This window comes from Pteropus medius, unplaced genomic scaffold (assembly GCF_902729225.1).
Source record: "Pteropus medius unplaced genomic scaffold, Ma_sr-lr_union100, whole genome shotgun sequence".
Classification (NCBI taxonomy): domain Eukaryota; kingdom Metazoa; phylum Chordata; class Mammalia; order Chiroptera; family Pteropodidae; genus Pteropus; species Pteropus medius.
In genome coordinates, this window is record NW_024349804.1 from 14,169,130 (window position 1) to 14,193,135 (window position 24,006).

Below are 24,006 nucleotides of genomic sequence, written 5' to 3' on the forward strand. Positions count from 1 at the left end.
TTCCTGCAAACTGAACGAACATGGCAAGTGTCTCAATTCATCCTCTGAGACTAGCAGTAACTTCACACAAAACGGACAAGACCTCAAAGACGAAAACTCCACAATGCCTCGGAATACAGATGCAAAAATCCGAAATAAAGCAGCAGGTAATCAAATCTAAAAATGGATTAAAAAATAATATAATCGAGTAGGGTTTACTCCCAGGAATGCAAGGATGTCTCAAAATTAGGAAATCGAATCTCGATTCTTTCAGAAATATATAAAATAAGAAAAAACATACAAATTCAATATCCTTTTTTTTTTTTTAAACAAAAATAACCTTATAAATAAGCTCAAAAAAGGAAACTTCTTTAATTTGCTAGAAAGTATCACAGTCTGCAGGCGGGCATCAAGGTGAAATGTGCAAACTCCCCTGAAGCCAGGAGCTGAATGTGGATGCCGTGAGCAACGCCGCCACTCGTGACGAACTTCGAAAACGCTGAAGTTGAGACGCTGGAGATGAGACCAAAACGGTCCTTATCTGCAGAAGACACCATGGTCTCCCGGCAGCTTAGGGCGAGCAGCTCGAGACCTACTGCAGCGCAGACGGAGCTTGGCGAGGCGGCTGGACGCGACGCGGCCCGGTTTTGCCACACGCACCAGCACGGATGTTGGGGAGTCTATTCGCCATGAAGATGCCACTCACCCCAGACCCCAAACCACAGAATACCCAGGTGCAGACTCGGGAAGACGTGTAGAAACTACGAAGCCGTCATCCAGGACACAAAAGACGACCAGAACAGCGTGCGATCGGCACACCCCGGGCTGGGAGGGCCCCGCTGGCCTCCTACAAGGAGCTGGCAGCAGCGCATGTTTAGGGAAGAATTGAACAGAGGTGGCGGGCTGGGGTGCCATCTGGAAGCCCCGCTCCGTGTCACCTGCGAGGCTCCGGCTGATCAGGCATCCCTGCCCTTCAGGCCCCACCTAACCCTGGAGCCCTGCTTCCCTGTCCTCCACCATTCTGAACGTCACCTGCCCGACACAACCGTCTGTGTCTGCACTCCCTCTCTGGCAGATTAGGAACGGAGAGAGAGTGGGCGCTGAGGATCCTGCTCTTCCGTGCACCCCAGGCTCTGAAGGGCAGGTTGCTCCGTAAACGCTTCCAGGAACGACAGGACTCGGCAGCCCCCAAGGCCCCAGAGGCTCCCGCAGGCCTCACGGTCTGGCGGCGGCTCTCACCTGCTCGTCCACGTAGGCGTCGATCCTCTTCTGGCACTCCAGCCACTCCCCGGCCACCCTGCGCAGCTCCTCCTCCGAGCGCTGGAAGCGCTGCAGCAAGGCGCCGTACGTGTCCTCGCCGCAGCTGTCGTGCGTCGTGGTCCCCAGCCTACGGAGAGAGGCCCTTCAGCCCAGGAAGCGGTCCGGGGGCTCGGGGCCAGCCACCGGAGGTTGCTGCTGTTCGTCGCCTCCCCTCCCCACAGGGCAAATGGCACGCTACTGGACACTAAGTTCGTTTGCAAGCCACCCAGAACAGAATCTGGCATAGAGAAGCTCAAAGAAGTAACAGCTCCTAAGAAAAGAATCAGTGGTGACTGTCGCCGCTCCCAAAAGACGCAGCCCTGGGACCGGCGCACGCAGTGAGGGTGGCCAGCTATGCCCCGATGACACACACCGACCCAAGAGAGAGAGGCGTCTGACGGCCAATGCCGCCGGACCTGCTCTTCCAGTCAAGTCAACCAGAGAATCCGATTCAAACGAAGAAACATAACTATACTGTCATCCATCCCACGTTACATCTCGTTAAGAAAGATAGTAAGATGGCAAATCAGAATATAGACAGAAAAGACATACACACGGCTAAACAATGAGACGCCTACGCTTCCGAGAAAGGAGACGTGGAGCCGGGGGCCGGCCTGGGAGAGGGAGGCGCCTGGGTCGACGCGCAGGCTCTCGTCAGACACCATCTGCTTTCTTAACGTCTAAACGTAGCAACGTTTAAAGCAACCAAAGTGACTGCGATGCAGACCTGCCGACAGAATTCCAGAGTCAGAGCCGGCTCTAAGGCTGTCTCCACCACGAGAAACGAAAGTCCTCAAGACACAGAGGCCAGAGACGCTCGGAGGCTCCTGTGGGCACCACACACCACCTGGGGACAGTCTTCTGTCCCCCTGCAGAGCACTCCTGCTCCTGCGACCGTCCTCATCAGGACTGACGTCCGCTCTTCACGCAAACCGCCTCCTCCTCCGTGCAGCCACCTGCCCCACTGACCGCCTCAGGAACTGGGAGGCTAGAGGCCCAGGCAAAGGTCGCGTGTGCTCCTCACCCCGCTCCTACTGGACCGTGATGCAGATCCTACTGTGTGCCGACGGACGGCAAAGCCTGCAGGGGTCCCGGGCCACTCTGGTGAGGCCAGAGGAACCCAGTCGGTAGGCACAGTAGCGGAGCTGGCCTGGAGTCCCAAAGAAACAGGACGCAGGCAGCGTCCTCAGGGTCAAACAACAATGGCTCGGAAAACAGCTCTCTCTCTAAAGGTTAACTCTGCAAAAGCACGAAAGCGTCATGGAAAGCTACTCAAGCTAATCCCTGTTACAAATCAGATGTGTGAGACAAGTGATCAGGAGAATGAAAATCAGTTTCAGTTTATTTAACGAGCCCAATTAAAATCTTCCCTAACAGTTGATATTATACGTTTAAATAAAAACTAATTTAAGTCATAGTGCCTAATGTCCACCGCGGCAAACAGGCAGACACTGAGGCTCCCAGTCTCGCCGCGGGGACGGACGTGGAGTGTGACGGGAGCCTGTGGGCCTGCCGCCAGTTTGCAGGTGGCAGAGGTGGAGGCGGATGCTCCGTGAGTGGGGGCTGCAGGACCAAGACTTGGACATCGCTACGTGACAAACGGCTCCGGGTCTTCAACAGGTAAGTTGTAAGGGAAAAGGGGCTGGGGTGTGGGGTCTGCAGATTAAGGAATCTCAAAAGACCTCGGCGAAAAGGAGGGGTAGAGGTCACTGGTTAACGTTGACAGTCTCTGTTTGCACTGACGAAAGGTTCTGGAAATAGACACCGGTGATGGTGGCCACACTGTGAACATAGTAATGCTACTGAATTATACACTTAAAAGTGGCTAAAACTGCAAGTTGTAGAATATATTTTTGACTATAATTTTAGAAAATTAATCGTGTAATATACCAACAGCCTTTGAATTGTATACTCTAAATGAATGAGCTGTACGGTAGTGAATTACATCTCAATAAAGCTGTTAAAAAGAGAGAAATAGCTTTCATAAACTAAAAGCCAGGCAAGACTGTAGCCGCGCACTCGAGCGGCAGGACGGTCAGTAGAGGGCAGGCACGCGGCGGCCGTGCGCGCGGGCTTGGCTGGGGCCTACTGCTAACAGTTCATCAAGCCATACATCTGCTTACTGCACTTTCCTTTATCTGGATTTACTTTACAATAAAGTTAAACAAATACGGAACAGAGACAAAGCATCCATACTAACTCCGGCTATGGATTTTATGTGCTACTGAGGCAGCCACTGCCTCAGGAGGCGGCGTTTGCGTATAACTCGCTGCAGAACTTTTCTAAGTTGTTACGTGCACATTTACACCAGAAGCTCAAATGTGGCTGATTCTCGGTCCGACTGGAATCTGCAGGGACAGTGACAGCACCGCCTCTCCTGGGGAACGTGCCGTGTCCCTCTTTCCCCTGCCATCTGCAGCGGGACCCCGGCGCTGGCACTGCAGACGGACATGCTGTGACCGGGAGTCTGACCATCCGAAACGAGCGCGTCAGAAATCCGAAACGGGCACAGGAGAACAAGGAGCTTTATGACACGTTTAAGGTTTCTGTCGCCCACCCACAGTTTGACAGGCTCGTCAAACTCACTGACGCACCAGAAAAGAAAAAACCACACTGAATACCCTGGATTCTCACTGTAAGAACCCCTTCCCACCAAGACGCACGTTTCTTTAAAACGCAGTGCTCATGCTGGATGTGAACGTAGCAACTAGAGACAAAACCAGGTTATGCGTCTCGAACTCATGGCTTCCAGCACTGTCCTGACCCCTCCCTCCAGGAGGGGCGCAGCTGGGATGTCCGGTCTCCTTGCACCCAGCACGACACCTAACGGACACTTTCGAGTGGACACAGCAGGGAAAGGGTGCGGGTCAGGAACCGACCAGAGCACAGGCCACACTTGAGTGACACTGCTCTGATCTCATCTCCACCGTGCTTCATGAATGGCTTGTAAGGTTATTCTTTCCCCGGATGTGAGGGTGTGAAGCGGGAACAGTCAAGAACCCTCAGACAGGATTTCGGAAGACAGAAAATAAGGACTGGGTTAATACGTGGGTTTCGAGAAGGAAAAAGGTGACTGGTGTGTACGTAAGTCAGCTATGACGATAATTTATTTATTGAAAAATCATTTCCCGTCTACAGCCGTGCCTCCCTGAACGTGCCCGAGCCCATGTGATCTCGGAAGCTAAGCAGGGTCGGGCCCAGTTAGTACTTGGATGGGAGACCACCTAGGAAGACCAGGTGCTGCAGGCAGAAGTAATAACAATAATAATAAGGGATTGTACGCTGACAAGGTCCTTGCGATCTGTGAGGTCAACCAAGGGATGCCTCGCCTAAAAAATAATAAATAAATACATACATACATACATACATACATAATTTCCCTTCTTTGGAGTCAGGTGCAACTGCATTTCACTTGGACATTTTAATGTAGTTGACTTCAGCTGTGCTGCTCTGATGTGTCCGAAGTGGGGAAATCTGTTCACACGTGGTGAGCAGATAAGAAGCAAAGTCCCCCACCTGGCTTAGCAGTGCAGAGTGACAGCAGACCCATGAGGAGCCGCCTCCCAGCGGAGCACACAGCCAGCTGTCTTCATTTCCACCGTCACCAGGACGAATGCCGAACGCACGCTTGGTACGCGTCTCAGCACACGGAGCACAGACGCTCCACACCAGTAAGCATAAGCCAGGCCATGAACCAAGGTGTCCAGGAACATTCGAGAGACACCCTGCCCCAGTGCCGGGAGCCCCTTGGCACCTCACACCCGTGCTGGAGCCTGCCTCCCGCCCTCTCCCATTCCCACAGTGAGTGCCACAGCATGGCCACGTGGTCAAGCGTGAGTCTCGTCAAGGTCAAATTCTATGTTTATCACAGCCTTGAGTAATTTCTGGTGTTAAATCTTAGGAGCATTAATACTGGGTTTGCTATTTTAAAGTTTAGTCATGTTACTGTTTGGGTTTTGAGTTTTATGCTCAAACCATATTCTCCTCCAAGCCTGGCGATCTTTCCAGCAAGAACCCCCAGGGTGCAGTGGTGCTAAGGTGCTCATGTGCTGCAGCACAGGGGGAAGACCACGCCGTCACAGCTTGGGACACGCAGACGACCACATACCTGATCTGCGACACCAGGGCTGGCAAGTTGCTCTGGAGAAGGGGCTCCGAGAAGACCAGATTTTCAAACAGGTGCTTATTGTGTAGCTCCCAAGTCACCTGGAACTTCTTTAAGTGCTCATTTTCCTAGTCAAAAAAGATAAACACAAGACGTACTGAGCTGATGACTAAAAAGACTGAAGAACTCCCATGACCCTTCTCCCTCCCCCTTCCTTCCCCCTTCCACACAGGCCCAGAAATGCTGTGTAAGAGGAGCGATGGTCCCTGTATGTCCCCAAGTAGACCCTGATGGAGACACAGCTCGCCAGGGCTCCCTTCTAAGTGACCCACACAGAGGAGGAAGGGAGAGAAAGAAGAGAAACGTCGGCACGTGTTTGATGTCATTCCTTATTATTCTTTTTTTTTTTTAAATAATTTTTTTATGCCCACAGCACCCGGTCTTCCTAGGTGGTCTCCCATCCAAGTACTATCCAGGCCTGACCCTGCTTAGCCTCCGAGATCAGACGGGATCGGGCTTGTTCAGGGTGGCGTGGCTGTAGACCATGAACTGTGGATCCACTGGGGCGTGAACTTTCCGCGCCTTCTGCGTGGAAAGCAGACTTGCTAACCGCTACACTACAGAACCACGTCCTTAGTAGGCTTTCGAATGTACTGAAAGGCCTACTTTTCCGACAATCTAAACGCATACAAATCCTTCGATGCCAAAGGACAACCGCCTTCTTGCCCACCCTGGGAAATCCCCCATGCTGACGGACGCAAGTCACTTCTCCAGTGGTGACACTTGGGTCTTCTGACTCTCTAATGAATGCAGGCAGACTCATCCATTACTCAGATAGCATTCAGACATTCGGGAGCACGCCGGCCGTCACAGGGAGTGGCATCAGGAGTGATGTCCCCTTACCCTCCACACAAGGTGAGCAGGACAGACGGCCTTGCGCCCGCAACGCGGCGTCTGCTTTCAGCTCACCTCACTTGCTACAACTGTGGGCCCTGGGCTCCCAGCATGAGCCCCGCGCACCCTTCCCCGTGCTGCAGTGGCCCTCCGTCTGGGGCCCCTCCCCTAACGGAAGCGGGATCTGCAGTCACCGCATCGGCAGTCTCCCCCACATGCGACTCGGCCGCGCTGACACGCTCACAGCTGGAGACATCCCTGAATGACCCACACGAGACGATTCCGTCATTTCATCCTGACAACTGGCTGGCCCGGGGCTGAGAACACGTCGGGTGGCCAGCCCTTGCCCCCGACACGTGTGCGCGATGCCGCCGAGAGCACACAGGGGCACTGCCCTGCACGTGCAGACGCCAGTCCGCCAGTTGGTCCTCTGTGTGCCCTGGGAACATGGAGCCGGTTCAGCAAGGAGCCTGTGCCGTCCGCAGAGGACCTCAGCCCCCATGGTGCCATCTGCGATCCTGCCCCATGCTTTGCCCAGACCTCAAGTTCCTCACTCCCGCTCCACGCCCAGCGCTCCTTGAAACTGGCACTCAGCACAGCGAAGCTGGGAAGACCAGGTAAACAGCAGAGCAGCCCGGCCAGCTGAGGGGGTGCAGGGCAGGCGCCCCAGGAGAGTCCAGGTCCTGCTGGGCGCCCCAGTAAATCTCTGGGACACGGCCAATGCCCCTGCCGGCCAGCCTGGGAGTGCCTGGGCACTGAGTCACAACACTGGGGCCACAGCTGTGGCATTGTGAACTGACGCTAACGAAGGGTCACCGGGCGAAGGCAGCTCTGAGGACGGGCGCGGCATTTCCACGCGAACTGAAAGCACACCTCTGGCTGAGGCAGGCGAGAGAGACCGCAGATGCCACACTCGCTTCGCCATCGATCGTCGACAGGGTCTGCTACGCGTGCTGGCAGTGCGGCGCCCGAGGGCGGTGGTGCTCTCAGCAGCGGCAGTGACCCTGAACTTGCTGCCACTGCCACGCCTCACACAGGCCAGTGGCCGCCCAGGGAGGCCGAGCAACCTGCCCGGGGCAAGTGGGCACTGGGGCTGCGGGACACGTGCTGTCACCGCTGCTATGAGCGGCGAGCCTGGGCGAGGACGAGACTTGGCGCTGGGCGGGGCAGGAGGGACGAGCCCACGAGTGCGTTCCGGGAAGTGCCTTCCCGTGTGCGTGTCGTCCGTGGCTTCGGAACGGGGCGCTGTCTGTGGAGCAGCTGGAGGAGGTGGCAGAGGATCAGCCATCAAGTCTGCACAGCACGTGAACCTGCTGTTTCTAGGGAAACAACGGATCCTGTTTGTGGCCAATCATCAAATCTGAGTTTTCCGGCAAAAATCAGAAGCGCGGAACACTCGTGCCCGCCACGGTGGCCTTGCAGCTCTCTGCGCTCAAAGGCCTTCGGACGAGGGGCAGTCAATTCTATCTGGAGTGTCCTGGGGCCGAAGACTCGCCACCCAGTGAGCCAGGGGGTCGGACGTGCAGCACGCGGTCAGCTCCACGCCCAGGTTCAGACTCCACTGCAGCCGGCGATTAAAGAGCACTCGGCCCTGGTGAACCTTCAGAACATCCCCGATCAACCGGAGGCTTCTGAAACGTCCCTCCCTCTCCCAGATATGCTTCTGTGAGGCTGTGACTCCAGCTGCCGCAGCCGAGCAGCCCAGGACAACAGGCTGAGGGCGGAGCGGGCACGAGAAGCTGGGTGTTCTCTTCTGAGCCCCGCCTGAAGCGTGCAGGAATGTAAACACCACCTTCTTTTCTTAATAAATATGTTGTTTTGAAAAAGTCACTTTTTATTTAAAATTTGCTATTTACGTGATAGGGTTGTTATTTTTAAAGTAACAATAAATATTTTTAAATTTCTCTTTTAAATAGAATGAAACCTACATAAGCAAAGCTCTCTGGGGACCTTGGTGTTTAAGTTTCAAGAGCCCAAAGTCCCAAACTGCTGAGAACCTCCTGCTCTGAGACGGGCTTTATCCTAATGCAGCTCTGCGAACCCTGCACAGTGCCGAGATCACGGGGAGGGCCTGGAAGGGCGACGTGATAAATTCACAAACCTCGGATCCCGCTTTGAACACCCTCAACCAAAAAAAGGTTTTTGAGATAAATGGTAAATTTTTCTATGGACTGGGTCACTGTGAAGTCACTTCTAGGCTCAAATTTTTCACGCCGCATCAATGGTGTTCAGACCACATACTTATGTGGCAGCAAGCTTACGGTGACAGAACCTCTGGGAAGCTGTGCCTCCCCACCCGCCCACTCCAGCCATGAGGGGCGTGTCCTCGCCACCCTTCCAGTGCGTGGGTCCCTCCTTCACGCTTACACCAAGGGTAAGATCATCGGTGGTCCCGGGTCCCGGGGTGCACTTAGGCTGTACCCCGTCTCCTGGGGTTGGGTGAATGTCAGCTTTTGAGCCCATGAATTTCTCAGCCCCGAGGCTTCTTGCCTCTCACGCCATCTGAGGAATTTGCTTTAAAAGATTTCATCTAGTTTGGGTTTGTCAGGCAGCGATTCACTTGTCTCCCTGGGAGGGACGAGGGCAGGTCCCGTCTGCTGGGCCCCGAGACCCACACTGGACACCTCTGTGGGCATAGAAGGGAAACGAATCACCACCCAGACACCGTGTGCTGCGCTCGAAGTTCCTGAGTTTTCTCTGAACCACAAAAGGTGTCCCTGTAAATCGCTAATTCGCTCCAATGAGCACAGTTCACATCCACTTCCGCTGGCTGTGGGAGCAGCGCCCCCGACTTGGCAGGGAGGGCGCGTACGAAGGCCGCAGGCCTGGGCATGGCCGCCGTCCTCACTGCTCTGTGGGCCGGGTTTGCACGGCAGGACATACGCCAAACCCGGCTCACGCCCTCGGAGACCCAGACTCTCAGTGTGACGTGGGAGGGACGCGTTTCAAGAGACGCGTGACACAGAGCCAGGCCCCAAAGGCAAGGCCGGGTGACGTGGGCCCCCGCCACGTGCCAGCTCCCTTTCTCACAGCGAGGGCTCTGCTCCGGGGCTCAGGCAGTCGCGTCAGGAGTGGCAGCGATGCAGGAGGACGTCCGAGCCCCTGAAACGACTCTGCAAAACCGTGTGTGTGTATAATTTCCTAGTGAGAAAGGCTATCGACTGCAGCGCCACAGGAAAGCCATCGCACTCAGTCGCACGGAGCAGGCCACTACTGCTTCAAAACGTAGCTTTACCACTAAGCGAGCACCCCACTCTGGTCCGGTGAAGCACCATCTAATGAAATGTGAGCGATGAGGAGAAGCCGTAGACTGCTGGTTAACGGGTGCTTCTGTGCCAGACAGGGGAGGAGAGGCCAGTCTCTCTGGGGAGCGTGGTCACCTCCCAACCAGCAGGGCGCGGAGGCCGGTCAGACCCACCCCGGCCTGCCTGGTCTCCACAAGCTGTGAGTCCCCTGCACCCACCCGCTCACCCATCCGTGCTCCCTGTGGAGGTGGCCCGAGACCCAGAGGGACACCGTCTATCCCCTTCGTTGGGACAGCGAGATGCCTGCAGGGTGGGGATGGCACCCTGAACCCGCGCTGGGCAGTCGAGCCTGTCTACAGGGACAGCAGTTAGCGGCCGACGATGGAGGCCACTCCTCTGCTTGCTGTCACCGCACACGGCTGTCCTCACCACGCCTGCCCCCAGGCCTCGAGCTCCCCAGAGTTTCCAGGCCGCGCCACCGCGTGCCATGCACTCGCGCTCTCGAGCCCGGCAGCCTGGGGGAGCCGCAGGGAGCTGCTCCCGGGGTGCCGGCGCAGGGCAGAGGGCGCTCTCACCAGCGTGCCCAGGAAGGTGCTGACGGTGCGGGCGGCCTGGCACAGCGCGCCGTACTCCTCGAGCAGCAGGGAGATGAAGCGGTGCGCCTGCGGGGGGCCCTGCAGGGACGCGGGCGCCTTCACCTTGGACGCGGCCGACAGCTGCCGCAGGAGCCGGACCTTCATCTCCAGCACGTACTCTCTGGCCTGCTGCTCCAGCCGCTGGTACAGCTGGTAGGGGTCCCTCTCGCAGAGCCTGCACAGAAAAGAGAGTGTCACCACTCCCCCGGGGTCCCCCACAGGTCCCCTCGAGGGGGCCGTTTTATATCTGTGAGCAACTTTCTTGAAGCCTTTCCACAGGAGCCCACCTGCAACGATGACCACCACACACCTTCTCACGACTCGTGAGAGGTACAATCAACCACCCCATTCAACAGACGGGGACCGGGCAGCCTGTCTGCAGCTTCCCCAGGTCCCCCGTTAACGGAGAGAAAACCCGACACTTACTGCCAGCTTACTCTGCGCGGGCTCTGTCTCCCACACGTACCAACTCAGCCACCCCGCCCGGCGGGCCCCATCTCCCAGTACTGAGCACTGAGGCCCGCACAGGCTGGGTAAGTTGTTGGAACTCACACAGCCAGCAGGTGGCAGAGAGGACACACCAGCGCCTCAGCAGCTGGCTTCAGATGCGCCTCCTCAAGCACTGGACTATTGAAAACACAGGAGACTGAAGACAGTTATTTTTGAATGCCGATGTGTTAACTAACAGGTGAAAAAAACGACCCCAACAGAGGGTCCTGAGGCTGGAGGGCTGGGCAGGCTGCTCCTCCCTTCTTTCCAGAAGTCAGTACACAACCCAAGAGGGCTTATTTTTATGATCAGAGGAAACTTAGAGACAGTGTATCTCTTTTTTAATTACCCCATCAAAAAAACAATAAAAGTACATAAAATAAAATTTGTAAGCTGAAACGCTAAAAAAGAATTAACATGTGCCCCCCCACCAGGCCACATAACGCTTTTGTGAATTTCCTTCCTGACTCGCGCTACAGTACCTGGCATCACTGCACCTGCGTGCCTCCGAGGAGCCCGGGACGGACGCCTTGGACCACCCAAGCAGCAGCCCCATCTGCCCACAGCCCCTCACCGGGGGGGAGGGGGGCACTTTATTAGACACGAGCTGTGAAACCCATCAAGCTGCAGTTCCTGGATTTTATATAATGGATACTTTCACCTGCTGGACACCACGTTTAGTCCAAAGGGAAAACCTTAAGTCGTCACCTAGTCCATTTTAAAATTACCACCCCACCAGGCTTCAAGAGACAAGAGCCTAGTAGAATCCTGCAACGGAACAAGGGGTGCCTTATTCAGCAGTCTCCAGCCTTTGTGGCACCAGGGACCGCTGCTCCTATGAGCATCGAATGCCTGACGATCTGAGGTGGAGCTGGGGAGCAGCTCCAAACAAAGATGAAGCTTCGCTCACTCACCTCCTGCAGTGCGGCCAGGTCCCTAACAGGCCACGGACCAGTACTGGTCCACAGCCCGGGGGCTGGGGACCCTGTCTTATATAACATGTGGCTAGAAAAAGAGTAAAACTTGGTGGAACTCCCGCTGCGGTTAGTACGTTTCAGATAGGCAAATTAAGTTTTTGGCAGAACAATCTAGTGTAACAACTGTCCTCTGAAACAGAATGTATTTCACCCGTTTAAAGGAAAGCCACGCAAGACTCAAATGACACAGGGACCCTCGAACTTAAACACAGACTGGATGCCTCCTCCGTCGGCACAGTGAGATTGTGCGCACGTCTGTACCCTACTTCTTTGTCCATCTCTGCATCTCATAAATTTAATGAAATGACTGTGTGGTACTCTCGCCGACAGATTTTGAAAAGTTACACGACCAAGAGTGAGAAATGTGCTAACGCTGCTGCGGACTCACTCGCACGCACATCCAACGCACGCTGGCACTCGTGTGTGGGAGGCCACCCACGGCGGCGGCAGTGAGGAGGCCAGGTAAACAGACTGTCCTCACGGCGCTTAGAATTCACGCGCATGCACAATGTAAATCTAGGCAGTGGCGGTAACATAACAAAAAAAAAGATAACAGGGTAAAGAGTGACGGGGGTGGGGGAGCCCTCGGATTCAGACAGGTGACTGGAGACTAACGGGAGTGAGGGAAGGGAGAAAAAAGAAAAACCCCAAAAAGGGAAGCCCGACCCCGACAGAGAGAAAAGCAAGTGCAAAGGCCCCGCGGCAGAAACGGAGGTATGAGCACGAAGAGGTGAGGCGGGGGGCGAGGGGCAGCATGCGGGAGGCCAGGGTAGCGCCACCAGCTGTGCAGCTCCTGGATGCGAGCTTCGCAGACGGCCCTTCCTGACATCTATCGGCATTTAGGCAGCAAAAAGGAGTGTTCTGGACACAAAGACCAGGAAAGTACAGCACACACGGCATACACACACCTCTAATGGGGGCGAGACACTTTCACAGGGTATTTATTGTGTTAGAGTCACACTGTCCCCAACCTCAGCAATCCAAACCCTCACCTTCATAATCCCTGCCGTAACATCCCTCACCTGCGCTAGTATTTAAATGTTTTCTTTCAGCTGTCTTTTATTTTACTTTATTTTCTTCCTAAGTATTCGTAAGCTGTGAAGTGTGGGTCTGATGTGCAGATTACATACTTTTTCCTAACACTCACTAGGAAACTCTAACTTCTGAAAAAGGCACACACCACCTGGAACCATGTCATGGAACAGCACAGGTCCACAGGTCAAACCCTGGACACACTGGCCGAATGCACCAAATAGTTAACACAAGCCATGGCCAGCCACCACTCCTGCCTCCAGGGCAAACTCCAGTGTACATCGAAGAAGAGTTCATAAAACCCCCGAAGGTGCTGCATTCAAAACGTGAGAAAAAGAAACCAACGTGAGAATCAATCCATGAAATGTCTAGCTCAAATTTATTGCTTTTATTTGAAACATTTTAAAAAAAGAAAAAAGATGCTACAATCTATAACGAAGAATAAAAATCACGTGCACCTCCAATCCTGCATTGTCACGAGCACGAGGTGCCCTCTGAGCAGCAGACACCGCGTTGTCAGCCACTCCCGTGAGACACGCGAGACACGCCCAGGGCAGGCCTGGCACAGCGGACCCTGCCTGCGCGCAGGGAGGTTCTCCTGCTGCGGACCGCACAGAGCCTCCGTTTCTCACCTCGCAGATGGGACGCTGCCTCTCCTCCTCGGGTGACAGGGTGACAAAATGCTTAGCATCACCCCTGGCACAGCAAGTACTCAAACGGCTGTGTCCCTGCCAATCCCAGCACCGAGAGACGACAGAACCGTGTCGCTTCGTTCTTATTACACAGGCAGCAAGCCTCAGTGGAACAAGAACCCGGGCCTACGCGGGGCCCGCTATGCTGGGCCGTCTGCTGGGGGCCGGCCAAGCGTCTCCAGACCCTGAAAGGAGAGCCCACCGGGCAGAGGGGAGGGAGGGAGGGACGTGACACGGGGACAAGGTGTACCTATCCACGAGCTCCTTCACCCCCTCCTTGTCGGGCACCAGCGACTGGTCCTGGTCGTCGGCCAGCGGGGTGCCCGCCTGGCGGTAGATGCAGCGGACCATGTAGCGCACTTCCGACCAGTAGTTCTGCAGCTGCTGCGGCTCGCGCTCTGCGTCGGCAGGCATCTCTCTGCGGGGCGGCACGAGGGCCGGAGGTCAGGGTGGCCACACAGTCCACGCCACCCGCACAGCACCCAGGGAGCCCGCGGCTGCCCAATCCCCAAGGACCCTGTCTCCAGAGGCCCCAGGCCCTCCTCGCAGGCGGGAATCGGCCAGGCCGAAGGCCTGGATCCCAGACCTTGGCCATCTGGCTGCCCAGGGGCAGCTCACAGCCCACCCCCACCGTCCCGTTCGTCCTTGGGGCAGGAAGGGGGGCCGGTGCTGGCCCCCTCTCAGGCGAGCAGGCGGCTATGAAAGCGCCGCCTCCTGCTCCAGCTCCGCCCCGCGCCCCCGCGCCCACCGGTACCTGCGCTCGCTGCAGGCCTCGCAGGCACACGCCGCGTCCGCGGGCAGCGGCTGGGTGCCCAGGGCCAGCCTCCCGCCGCCGGCCTCCGCCTGGGGCCCGCCAGGGGGCGCGTGGAGGAGGAAGTCTTGTCCCTGCTGGGAGGAGAGAACAGCACAGCAGTTCCGGTCAGAGGCTCCACTCCGACGGCAGCACGTGCCTTGCAGAAAGCACGCAGAACCGCACCGAGACAGCGCGACCGACGCGACGTGGCAACGCCTTCTCTGGCAGCGCTGTGTGCTGCCTGCTGACAGTCGCAGCACGCCCCAGGAGGGCAGTGACTGCCCCAACCCCAACGACCTCAGGAAGCAGCTGAGTCACGAAGGCGCCCGAGGGAAATCTCACACAGAGAACTTTGTCCCTCCTGTCACTCCTCTGTGGGCCTGGGTCTCACTCCTGGGCTGGGTGGTTGGTAAGGACATTCAGACACGTGTGGCGCCACCCCACTGTGCCACCGGACAAAGTGCGAGAAAATCCTTCTGAGGGCCTGCAGCGTGTCCTCTGGAGTCTAGGCGCTCGGACACCGACATCTGACTCTGAAAAGGCAGAGCCTCCCCAGGACCCACCTGGTGAGGCCAGTCCCGAGAGCTGTCTGAGGGCAGGGTCTGGTGTCGCCATGCGAGAACCCACTCGAGGAGGTTCCCGCTGGGGAGCAGACCCCGGGGTTATACCAGGGGAACAGAGCAGGTCTGGGGATGTCACAACAGAGTCCCCAGGAGACAGTCCAGTGCAAAGCCCTGACTGAGGTCTAAGAAAACCTAAAGCAGGAGCCACTCACTATGGGCCACCCGCTTGGACCTCGGGCCCCTGTCACCAAAGAGAACGTCAGAGAGCCTGACAAAGAATGGAGACCCATGAGTCCTGCCAGAGCCTCCCGTACCAGGAAGAGCCAGGACGGCACAAGAAAGCAGGACAAGCTGGTGCCGCCCCCACCCCACACGTCCCCCGGGGATCCTCGAAGGCACTAAGGCCGAGAGAGAAGCCATGCACTAGATGAGACATCCGGGGTTTCTGCCAGTGTGACAAGGCTGGCTCGGCAGGTGACTGGAAGGGAGATGGGTCTGACTGACATGGCAGGTGGGGCGGGCCGGGTCACCGTGGTGCAGGGCGTGCTCTCCACCCCCCCGCCCACTCTGCCCCTGCCCCACGCAGACCCGTACCCACTAGTGATCCTTGGCTGCTTTGCCCTGAAGCCTGGGGACAGGGCAGAGGTCTGCTCACCCTACTCCTAGTCAGCATCATACTGGAGAGCTCAGCCCACGGAATATGGCAAGAAAAAATAAAAGACATACAGACTGGAAAGGAAGAAATACATTATTTGTAGGTGACGTGATCATTTATGTAGAAAATCCTAAAGAAAATTCTAGAAAAATCACTAGAATTAATAAATAAGTGTTCACAGGATACGAGAGTTAATTATACAAAAACAACTGCATTGCTATATACTGACAATATACAATAACTGAAAAATTTTAGAAATAACATTTAAAATATTAAGAAAAATAATAAAATACTTTGGAAATTTTTCAATACACTACATGCAAAGCCTGTAGTTTGAAGACTACAAAACTATTCTAAGAATAAAGTTAAAAGACCTAAATAAATAAAAAAACAGTCATACCATGTTCATGGATTGGAAGATTCAGTATTAAGATGTCAATTCTCCCCAAATTGGTCTATAACTCAACACAATGCAGGTTAAGAATTCAGCAGGCCTTTCTGCAGAAACTGGCAAGGTGATTCTCAACTTCATATGGGAATGCAAAGGACCTACTAGAATAACCAAAACACTTTTGAAATAAATAACAAAGCCAGAGGACCTCTCCTACCTAATTTCATGACTTACTATAAAAAGCTTCTGGAGACAAGATAGTATGGTACTAACAAAAAGACAAACATGTGTGTGAAGTGGAACACGGTCCAGCGGTGGGACCACACATACAGCATTAGCTGATTTTGACACAGATGCCAAAGTAATTCAATGAGGAAAAACAGTATTTTCAAAAAATTGTTCTAGAACAATTAGATATCCATGCGAAAAGAATGGACCTCGACAGTTACTTAAAAAAAAAAAAAAGACACAAAACATCACTCAAAATGGATCAGGGATCAAATACATAAGCTCAAACCATAAGACATCTAAAAAAAAAAAAAGACAAAAAAAATCTTTGTAACCTTAAGTAGCAAAGATTTCTCACATAGAACACAAATGGCCCGAGTCATTTAAAAATTGGTAAATTTGACTTGATCAAAATTTTAAACTTCTGTTCTTCAAAAAAATGTTAGATAATGAAAAAGCAAGCCACACACTGGGAGAAAAAATTGAAGATTTAAACAGCCACTTCACCAAAGAGAGACAGGTGGAAAATAAGCACTCAAAAAGATGCTCAACAAGTCATTAAGAACCTGCAAATTAAAAGTATATGCAATGACACGACGAGCCACTAGAATGCTGTAACGAGGGACTGCCAATACCCAGCCTTGGCGAGGGTGGGGACCAGCAGGAACAATCATATGTGGCTGGAAAACAGGACAAGCACTCTGAAAATTAGCATGACAGCTCCTCACATCAATGGTAGTCACACACTTATCCTATGACCTTGAATTCCACTCCTAGGTATCTACCAAAAAGAAATGAGCTACGTCCACACAGAGACTTGTACTGAAATGCTACCAGGAGCTTTCTTCGTAACAGCCAAAACCAGGAAACACAACGTCCCTGCTGGTGATGGAGAAACAAACTGTGGTTCATCCACACAACGGAACGTCTCTCAGCAGGAAGAAGGGATCAGCTACTGAGACATGCTGCGACAGGAAAAAAATCTCAAATGCATTGTGTCGAGCAAAGAAAAGCCAAAAGCCACTCTTCCGATCATCTTTCTATGAGGCTGTCCCAAGTTCTGTCCTCTCAATCGGACCATTCTGGGCAGTAGCGACAAATGTCAGCAACTGCTCCTGTGAAGTTCATTACAAAGGAGCTGTAGGGCTTTGTGTCAGGAACCAAGACACACCGGGGCAAACATTCAGATAAGAATATTAGCAAACTCTTAAATGGCCGGTTTAAACTGGGACTGTACGCCTTATAGACAGTAACTGTGAGAAACCTGGCCCCTTGGTGTGACACGCAAGACTCACCTTTAACCACACGTCTGAGAACACAAACACAATGGCTGATGTCCACAACCAGAACAGCGCCTTTGAAACAGTCGGGCTCGACAACACAAACAGTGTGGATGTGCCCGACACTCATCCTCACGGCAGGATGCGGCACTGCTACACAGACCCCTTTAAAGAAAACATAATTCTCACAAAAAGAAGAAAAAAGAAGCCTCCAAAAGCGCCATCTCTCACCCCCAACCAAACTACTTTTGTTACTGAAACACATACGAATGTGAAATGAGATAGGGTTTCTATCTTAAGCCTTTGTATAACTGTAGAAACCTAAGTTGGTCTACTACGCGCACATACACAACCCTGAAAACCATTGAAGTTCAAATAAACATTGCTTTAAAGAGACACGAATGAGTGGCCTACGCAAACAGCCAACTGCGACAGGCCTGGCTCTGGGTGGTGGGCCCTGCGACAGCCCCCTCTGCATGTCTGACTCTCTCCTGCACAGAGCGAGCCAGGCCTTTGCCGGCTCTGACCTTGGCCTCAGCGAGTGTTAAGACGAGCTCTGCTCCTTCCTCGGCAGCCTTAAAAGCAGCACACCCAGCCCCGCCAGGTCACAAGAGTCGGGGCAAAGCCTTCCGACACACAGTGGGCCCCCTCCGATGATCTGGAAGTGCCTCCCCCATTACCAGAACACAAACAAAACTTGTCTCCGCTGTCAGAGAATTCACAGGCCATGGAAGTACAGCCGCAGCCCCCAAGGTGCGAACTCTACCTGCAGGATGAGTAGTGTGAACATTCCGAAGTCCTGAAACATTATCTTTGCATGCTTGTCAAAGGAAGTTCGTTCCTTCACTCAAAAGCCATCCCCAGGTGCCTACTCTATGCCAGCCCTGTACAGATGCCCTGAGCTGAGTGAGACTGGAGTCCGGGCAAAGCGGCTATGGCAGAAATTCAGGGGTGCATGGTCATCAGCAGCTCGGAGGGGTGGCAGGGCATGCCAGCAGGAGCAGTGAGCCAACTCTGCTCTCAGCCCCCTGGAGGCCTGCCTCTGCTGGGCCCGTCGCCAACCTGCCAAGCCCCCAGAATCTCTCTCCTTGCCCAACGCGTGGATGCCGCTGAGGGGGACATCCTTGCTGGTGGGCAGGTTGGGGCCACCACACGGTGATGCCTCAACCTTTGACAGGGACGTCGGGCTGGCCAGCAGCTAGATGCCCTGCCAGTTCCCTGTTCTCACTTCTCACGGAGGCCATCGGAAACCCTACCCACTCCCGCTTCATCCCTGTCCCGCTAAAGCCACTCTCCCTCTCAGAAATAATCTCGTAAAAAGATTTAAAGCAATCTTCTCAACTCCTACCCTCTCTGCCGCCACCTTGCCTGCATCCTATGCAGCCTTACCTGCGAACCCTCTCAACGGAAGGATGATTCTTCTAGAAAGAGGTCTCGACTCCTCATCTTAGTGGCCTATGAACACCACCTGTCTACCTTACTCCTCCCCGCCCCCATATGACTTCAAGCGCTGCCTCTCTCACGACGAGTCAGGGCAGGAATCGAGGTGACCGGGACTTAAATGCCGCGGGGGCCATGGCCGGGACGCTCCCTCGGCACACTGCAGTGCCCTTCTAGACGCGTCTCCCTCAGCTGCAGCCCGGCAAGTCTGCTCCACAGACTGGCACTCCGGGATGGCGGATTTCAGGCCAGCCTGACCGGGCTAAGGGGGGCCCGGGCAGTCTGCAGAACACCGTCGTAGGGTGTGGTTGCGAGGCCGTTGCCTGTATTTCTGACTCAGAGGACTGAATAAAGGAGCCGCCCTCCCTAGCGCGGTGGGCCTCGTCCATCCCACTGAGGGTCCGAAGAGAACGGAGGGCAGAGGAAGGGTGACTTCGCGCTCCCTGTCTGAGCTGAGCCCTCCGTCTCCTGCCCTCAGGCACCAGCATGTCCTCTCTAGGGCTTTCACACTCGGACCCTGGCTGACACCACTGGCCCCTTGGTTCTCAGGCCTTTGGAATCAAACCGCACTGTGCCACCGGCTGTCCTGGGCCTCCGGCTCGCAGAAAGCAGGTCACGGGACATCTCGGCCTCTACAACCACGTGAGCCAATCCCTGCAATGAATCGCCTCTTCTGTCCAATCCCCACCCATCCATCCCCCATCATCCCATGTATCCATCCATCCATCCATCCTCCACCTCCATCATCCTCCCCACCCATCCATCCCCCCAATTTCCCCCCATCACTCCCCCCCCCACCCATCCCTTCATCCACGTCCTACTGGTTCTCTGGAGAATCCTGCCCGATACACACCCAAACAAAACTCTTAGAAATGAGTACCCGGAGACAGGTATGTAAATGCCCAATGGCATTTCTTCTTATAATTGCTAAAAAATGGGAAAAAACTCTATAGCTTACAACAAAATTACTGACAAATAAATAAACTATAGTGACAATGAATTATGCGTGGATCATGGGTAACTTGTTTGTGAAAAAGAACCGACTGCCGCTACCCAGACAGCACGAGGCATCTCAACGAAGACAGAGACGGCGACACACGTGCCATTTCGTCAAGATCCAACCCAAACTAAATAGCTTGTTAGAGACACACGCATAGGTGGTAACATTTTAAAAAGGTTTTTTAGAGGGAATGACAGACACAGAGTTTAAGGACAGTGGCTACTTGAGAAGTGGGGAGGACAGGGAAGGCAGGGGCACACGGACAGGCGCACAGCATCAGTGACGGCCTGGGGTCCATGCCATTATCCCTCGTAACACGTGTATCATCTACCTATTCACACACACACATATTTGATATGTATCTCAAATACATATCAAATTTTGATGCTGTACAAAATAAAGTTTAAATGGGAGCTCCTCAGCGGCAACTCTTTCCCTCGGTCCCTAAACACCCACGCGCCTCCTCCAGACCCGGCCTCTCCTGCCCTCGCAGATAAGCACCTTACAAACCGCACACTGAGGCTTCTTGGGCTTCCTGGCCGTCAGGCTGCTCCTCACACGGTCCAGTCGGGTCCTGTGCCCCCGCTACCAGCACAGCCAGCAGGAGCCCCGCGCTCTCCCCACGTTCAACACGCCCTACCTTTCCCGGTGACTTTTTAAAAACGTCCGCCAGGAGGACATGGGAGTCAGTCCTCCGTGGCCTCTCACGCTCCTCCACATCTCGTTGGATATGCCACGGCTGTAAGGGCCTGAGTGTCCCCCTGAACCCCTGCTGGGCCACTCCGCAGGGTGTTTATGCAGCCGATGACCTCGAGATAGAGCAGGCTGGCTGGCTGCTAAGCAGGCCCCCGCACTCGGGGCTCTTGAGCTGCAACACAGACTTACTGTGCCCACAGCGCCCGGGCATGGGGCCTGGGGGGCAGGGGACAGCCCCATCGTGCCCGTGACCTGGGCCGAGCATACTGAAGTCCTTGGCCTAGCAACCGGGGATCTCGGGTCTTTGGCCAGCGCCCGCAGAGCAGAAGCGCTGGCTTCTCACCTCCCGGACCTGACAGCCACGTGGCACAGCGCCCCAGATCACCGCTATGCCACCCCGCTTCCCTCCTGCCTCACTGACCCTGCTTCTCGCTCATCCCCACCTCACAGCTCCCAGGCCTGATGCTTCCCAGGGCTGCCCCGCCCTGCCCCCCGCCATGGGTCTTGCTGGTGACCAAGGCCGAGAAGGTGGGTGCGGCATCTTTGGAGGAGGCTTCGTGAGGAGCGTGTGACCACCCACAACATACGGGGAACCCAAGACAGGCCGACTATGACTTGAAAATGCAACTCTTGAAAAAATCTGGGATTCCACTTGAGACAAAGGACTCACGGTCAGATGAACAACTTAAAGACGTCTAGAACTGTGCTGTTCGGTAACCCCGTGTCGTGTGCGGCTACTGGGGGTCTGAAATGTGGGCAGTCCTAAGCGACACGGGCTCTAAGTGTAAAATACACAAAATTTAAACATTTAGTTTGAAAAAGTAGAAAATATGTCATTAATATTTTTTATATTGAGTACAGGCTGAAATGAGCTTGGATATATTGAGTTAAAATATAATATCACTTGTTTCTTCTTAGCTCTTGACATGCTACTAAAAAATTTTCAATTACTCATGCGGCTTACATTTGTCATTCACGTATTTCTTTGGACTGTGCTGATAGAAAAAAACTACACACCGAAAATATGTTTATGATTTCATACAGAAAGAAGCACTCCAACAGGACTGAAGAAAGCAGTAACTACTAAGGAAAATTATGAGAAATTTGGCTAGATTAAAAATGAACTTCTGTTCATCAAAAGACACCACAATGAAAAGGGAAGCGAAAATGAGGTGTGTGACATCTGCAATGCGCATCGCCGACAGAGGGACGGCACCGAGCACGTACGGAGAAATCCCACACGTCAGTAAGACGACGACAAACAACACAATAGAACAGTGGTCCCCAAAGTGTGGTCCATGGGCCCCGGGCGTCCCGACCACCTCCTCGTCAGGTCCGCAGTCGAAACCATCTCCACATTTACACTACGATGCCATCTGTCTGTCCGCTGTGCTAACATCTGTAAGGGCCAAGCGGGTGAACTGCTGGCACCTGGGCAAGCACGGAGCCCGTGCAGCTGCTGGTGGCCGCTGCGTTCCTCGTCACCACACGCTCGGTTAAAAAGGCCAGCCCCACCCGAGCGCGTCCCTGCGCAGTACAACCGCACGCTGCGGTCAAGCTGAACCCTTAGCGCACGCCTTTCGGACCCTGTGACGAAGCAGGACGTCAGCAAAACTCGCAAACTACAATGTAGTCAGAAAGTTGAGTGGCCTACAGCAACAGAAACCAAGGAACCACAACACTTACGAATCTCAAACATGATGCTGAACAGAATACCACAGACTGTACGGACAGTGTGATAAAGTGCAAATCTCCAGGAAAACCGAGCGACAGGGTTTGGGGACGGAGGTGCCGGTGCTCTGAGACGCAGAGCAGGGAGGGAGGGCCTGGGAGCGAGGGTGTGCAAGGCTGGACGTGCCGCCTGCACAAGAGGGCGAAGACACCCAGACAGGTCAGTGACGAGTCAGCGACAAGGGCCAACCTCACCGCGAAGAAGCAGGCTCTCTCTGAGACTCAGTCAGCCTGCCCCTCTGCGTGGCACACCGAGCCTGGAGGAAGCAGGTGTCGGAGGACAGGAGGGGCCCCCGCGTGGCTCACGAACGGCGAGCCAACAGCCCCGGAGGACGAGGGGCCACCACGGACGACGACAGTGCAACAGAAGGACGCTGCGCCAGGACAATCATTTCAACCCGCACTCACCCAGAACAGCCTTCAAACACGTAAAGCAGAAACGGGAACATTTATGAGGAAAAAAGGACAAATAATACACGCATAGTAGGTTTTAACTGATCTGACTCAGAAATTAACAGATGAAGCACTCAAAAAATTAGTAAGAACACGGGTTCATGTGGGAGTACACAGAGTCCGGCATCTGAACTCAGATGACATTTTCAGGCACACAGAACAGTCAGAAAAACCTAGCCACGTATTAGTGTAACTGACTGGACCACAACCTCAAACTGTAACAGCAGGACTGAAGGTGATCCAAGAGACACACGTGTGGATATTTACAAAGACTTCTCAACAATTCACGGTTGAAAACAGAAATACTGAAAATTGGGTAATACTTAAAATGGAGCCAATACTACCAACATTTTAAAACTGAGAGCAGTAATTAGAGGTTCTCAGCCCATCAGAGGGGAAGAAAAGAAACTGACGGCTAAGAACACAACTTAGGAAAGTGGCAGGGTAGCCACTGAGGAAGAAGAAAAAAACGAATTTGTGGTCGCATCAGCAGGACCGCGTGGCTCCTGGCAGGCTGCTGGCACCAGTGCGGGGGACAGGGCCGTCTCCCCTCCCTCCCTCCAAGCAGGCAAGCTGAGGGAGGCTCAGGTTCCCACAGGTCTCCAGGTGAGAAGGCACAGGAACGCAGCTCTCCGAAGCAGCTGGCACCCAAGCTCATGCTCCCAGACACCTGCTGGCAGCCCTCAGAAGGGGCCTAGAAACTGGAGAGCACCCCCGCCCCGCACCGACGCACAGCCACCTCGCATGGCGTCCGTATCCCTGTCCAGGAACAGGAAGCTGGGAGAACCACACGTCTTCACTTACTGACAGACGTCTGGAACCTGGGGCACTGTGGTGTCTGCCACCACCACCTCTAATAAGCAGAAAAGAACTGAGCATCTCCAGAGGAACAGACTAGAATCTGGCAACAGTGGATGCCTCTGGGAAGGCAGGGGGATGGGGAGGAGACAGCCAGAGGGACAGCGCAGGGACTCCGCGCGGCTCTCGTTTGTGCCGCTAAGCTTTTATCACGCGAACCACAGCATCGATGGCCAAGTCTATACCACATGCACGCAGAGAAGAAGGGCAGTAATTAATGACACGGAAGAAGTGAGACATATCTTAAGAAATTAAAAAGCTCTTCACTGAAAAGACAAAATCGACAGACGTCAAGCCAGACTGGCTTAAAGAGGGAAAAGGGCACCAGCGCGAGGGGTGGGGAGCTGGTCTGCAGGCGTGGTGGGGACCGCAGAGCCCAGCTACGCACGGCTGCGGAGCGACGGCTGACGACGTCCAGCACCCAGATGAAGCTGAAGGGAAATGGACAATCTCTTATTCATTAATCAGACCAAACCGCAAGTTTTAAATTTGCCCAGAAACACGTATGGCTGTGAAGGGAGGAGGATGGTGCCAGCTGGATGGGAGGGCACGGGCAAAGGTGGGTTCTGTA

At 54.3% G+C, this 24,006-nt stretch overlaps 1 protein-coding gene and 2 pseudogenes across 1 annotated transcript in view; 1 reads left to right on the plus strand and 2 right to left on the minus strand.

Moving 5' to 3' along the window:
- Positions 1–24,006, minus strand: part of FAM193A (family with sequence similarity 193 member A) — a 99,376-nt gene that overhangs the window by 40,474 nt on the left and 34,896 nt on the right. The window contains 5 exon segments of the mRNA XM_039837992.1: positions 1,219–1,366; positions 5,387–5,511; positions 10,098–10,332; positions 13,598–13,765; positions 14,102–14,235. Of these exon segments, the coding sequence (XP_039693926.1) occupies positions 1,219–1,366; positions 5,387–5,511; positions 10,098–10,332; positions 13,598–13,765; positions 14,102–14,235 (810 nt within the window).
- On the plus strand, positions 4,409–4,527 carry LOC120583030 (uncharacterized; annotated as a pseudogene).
- Positions 5,808–5,926, minus strand: LOC120583023 (uncharacterized; annotated as a pseudogene).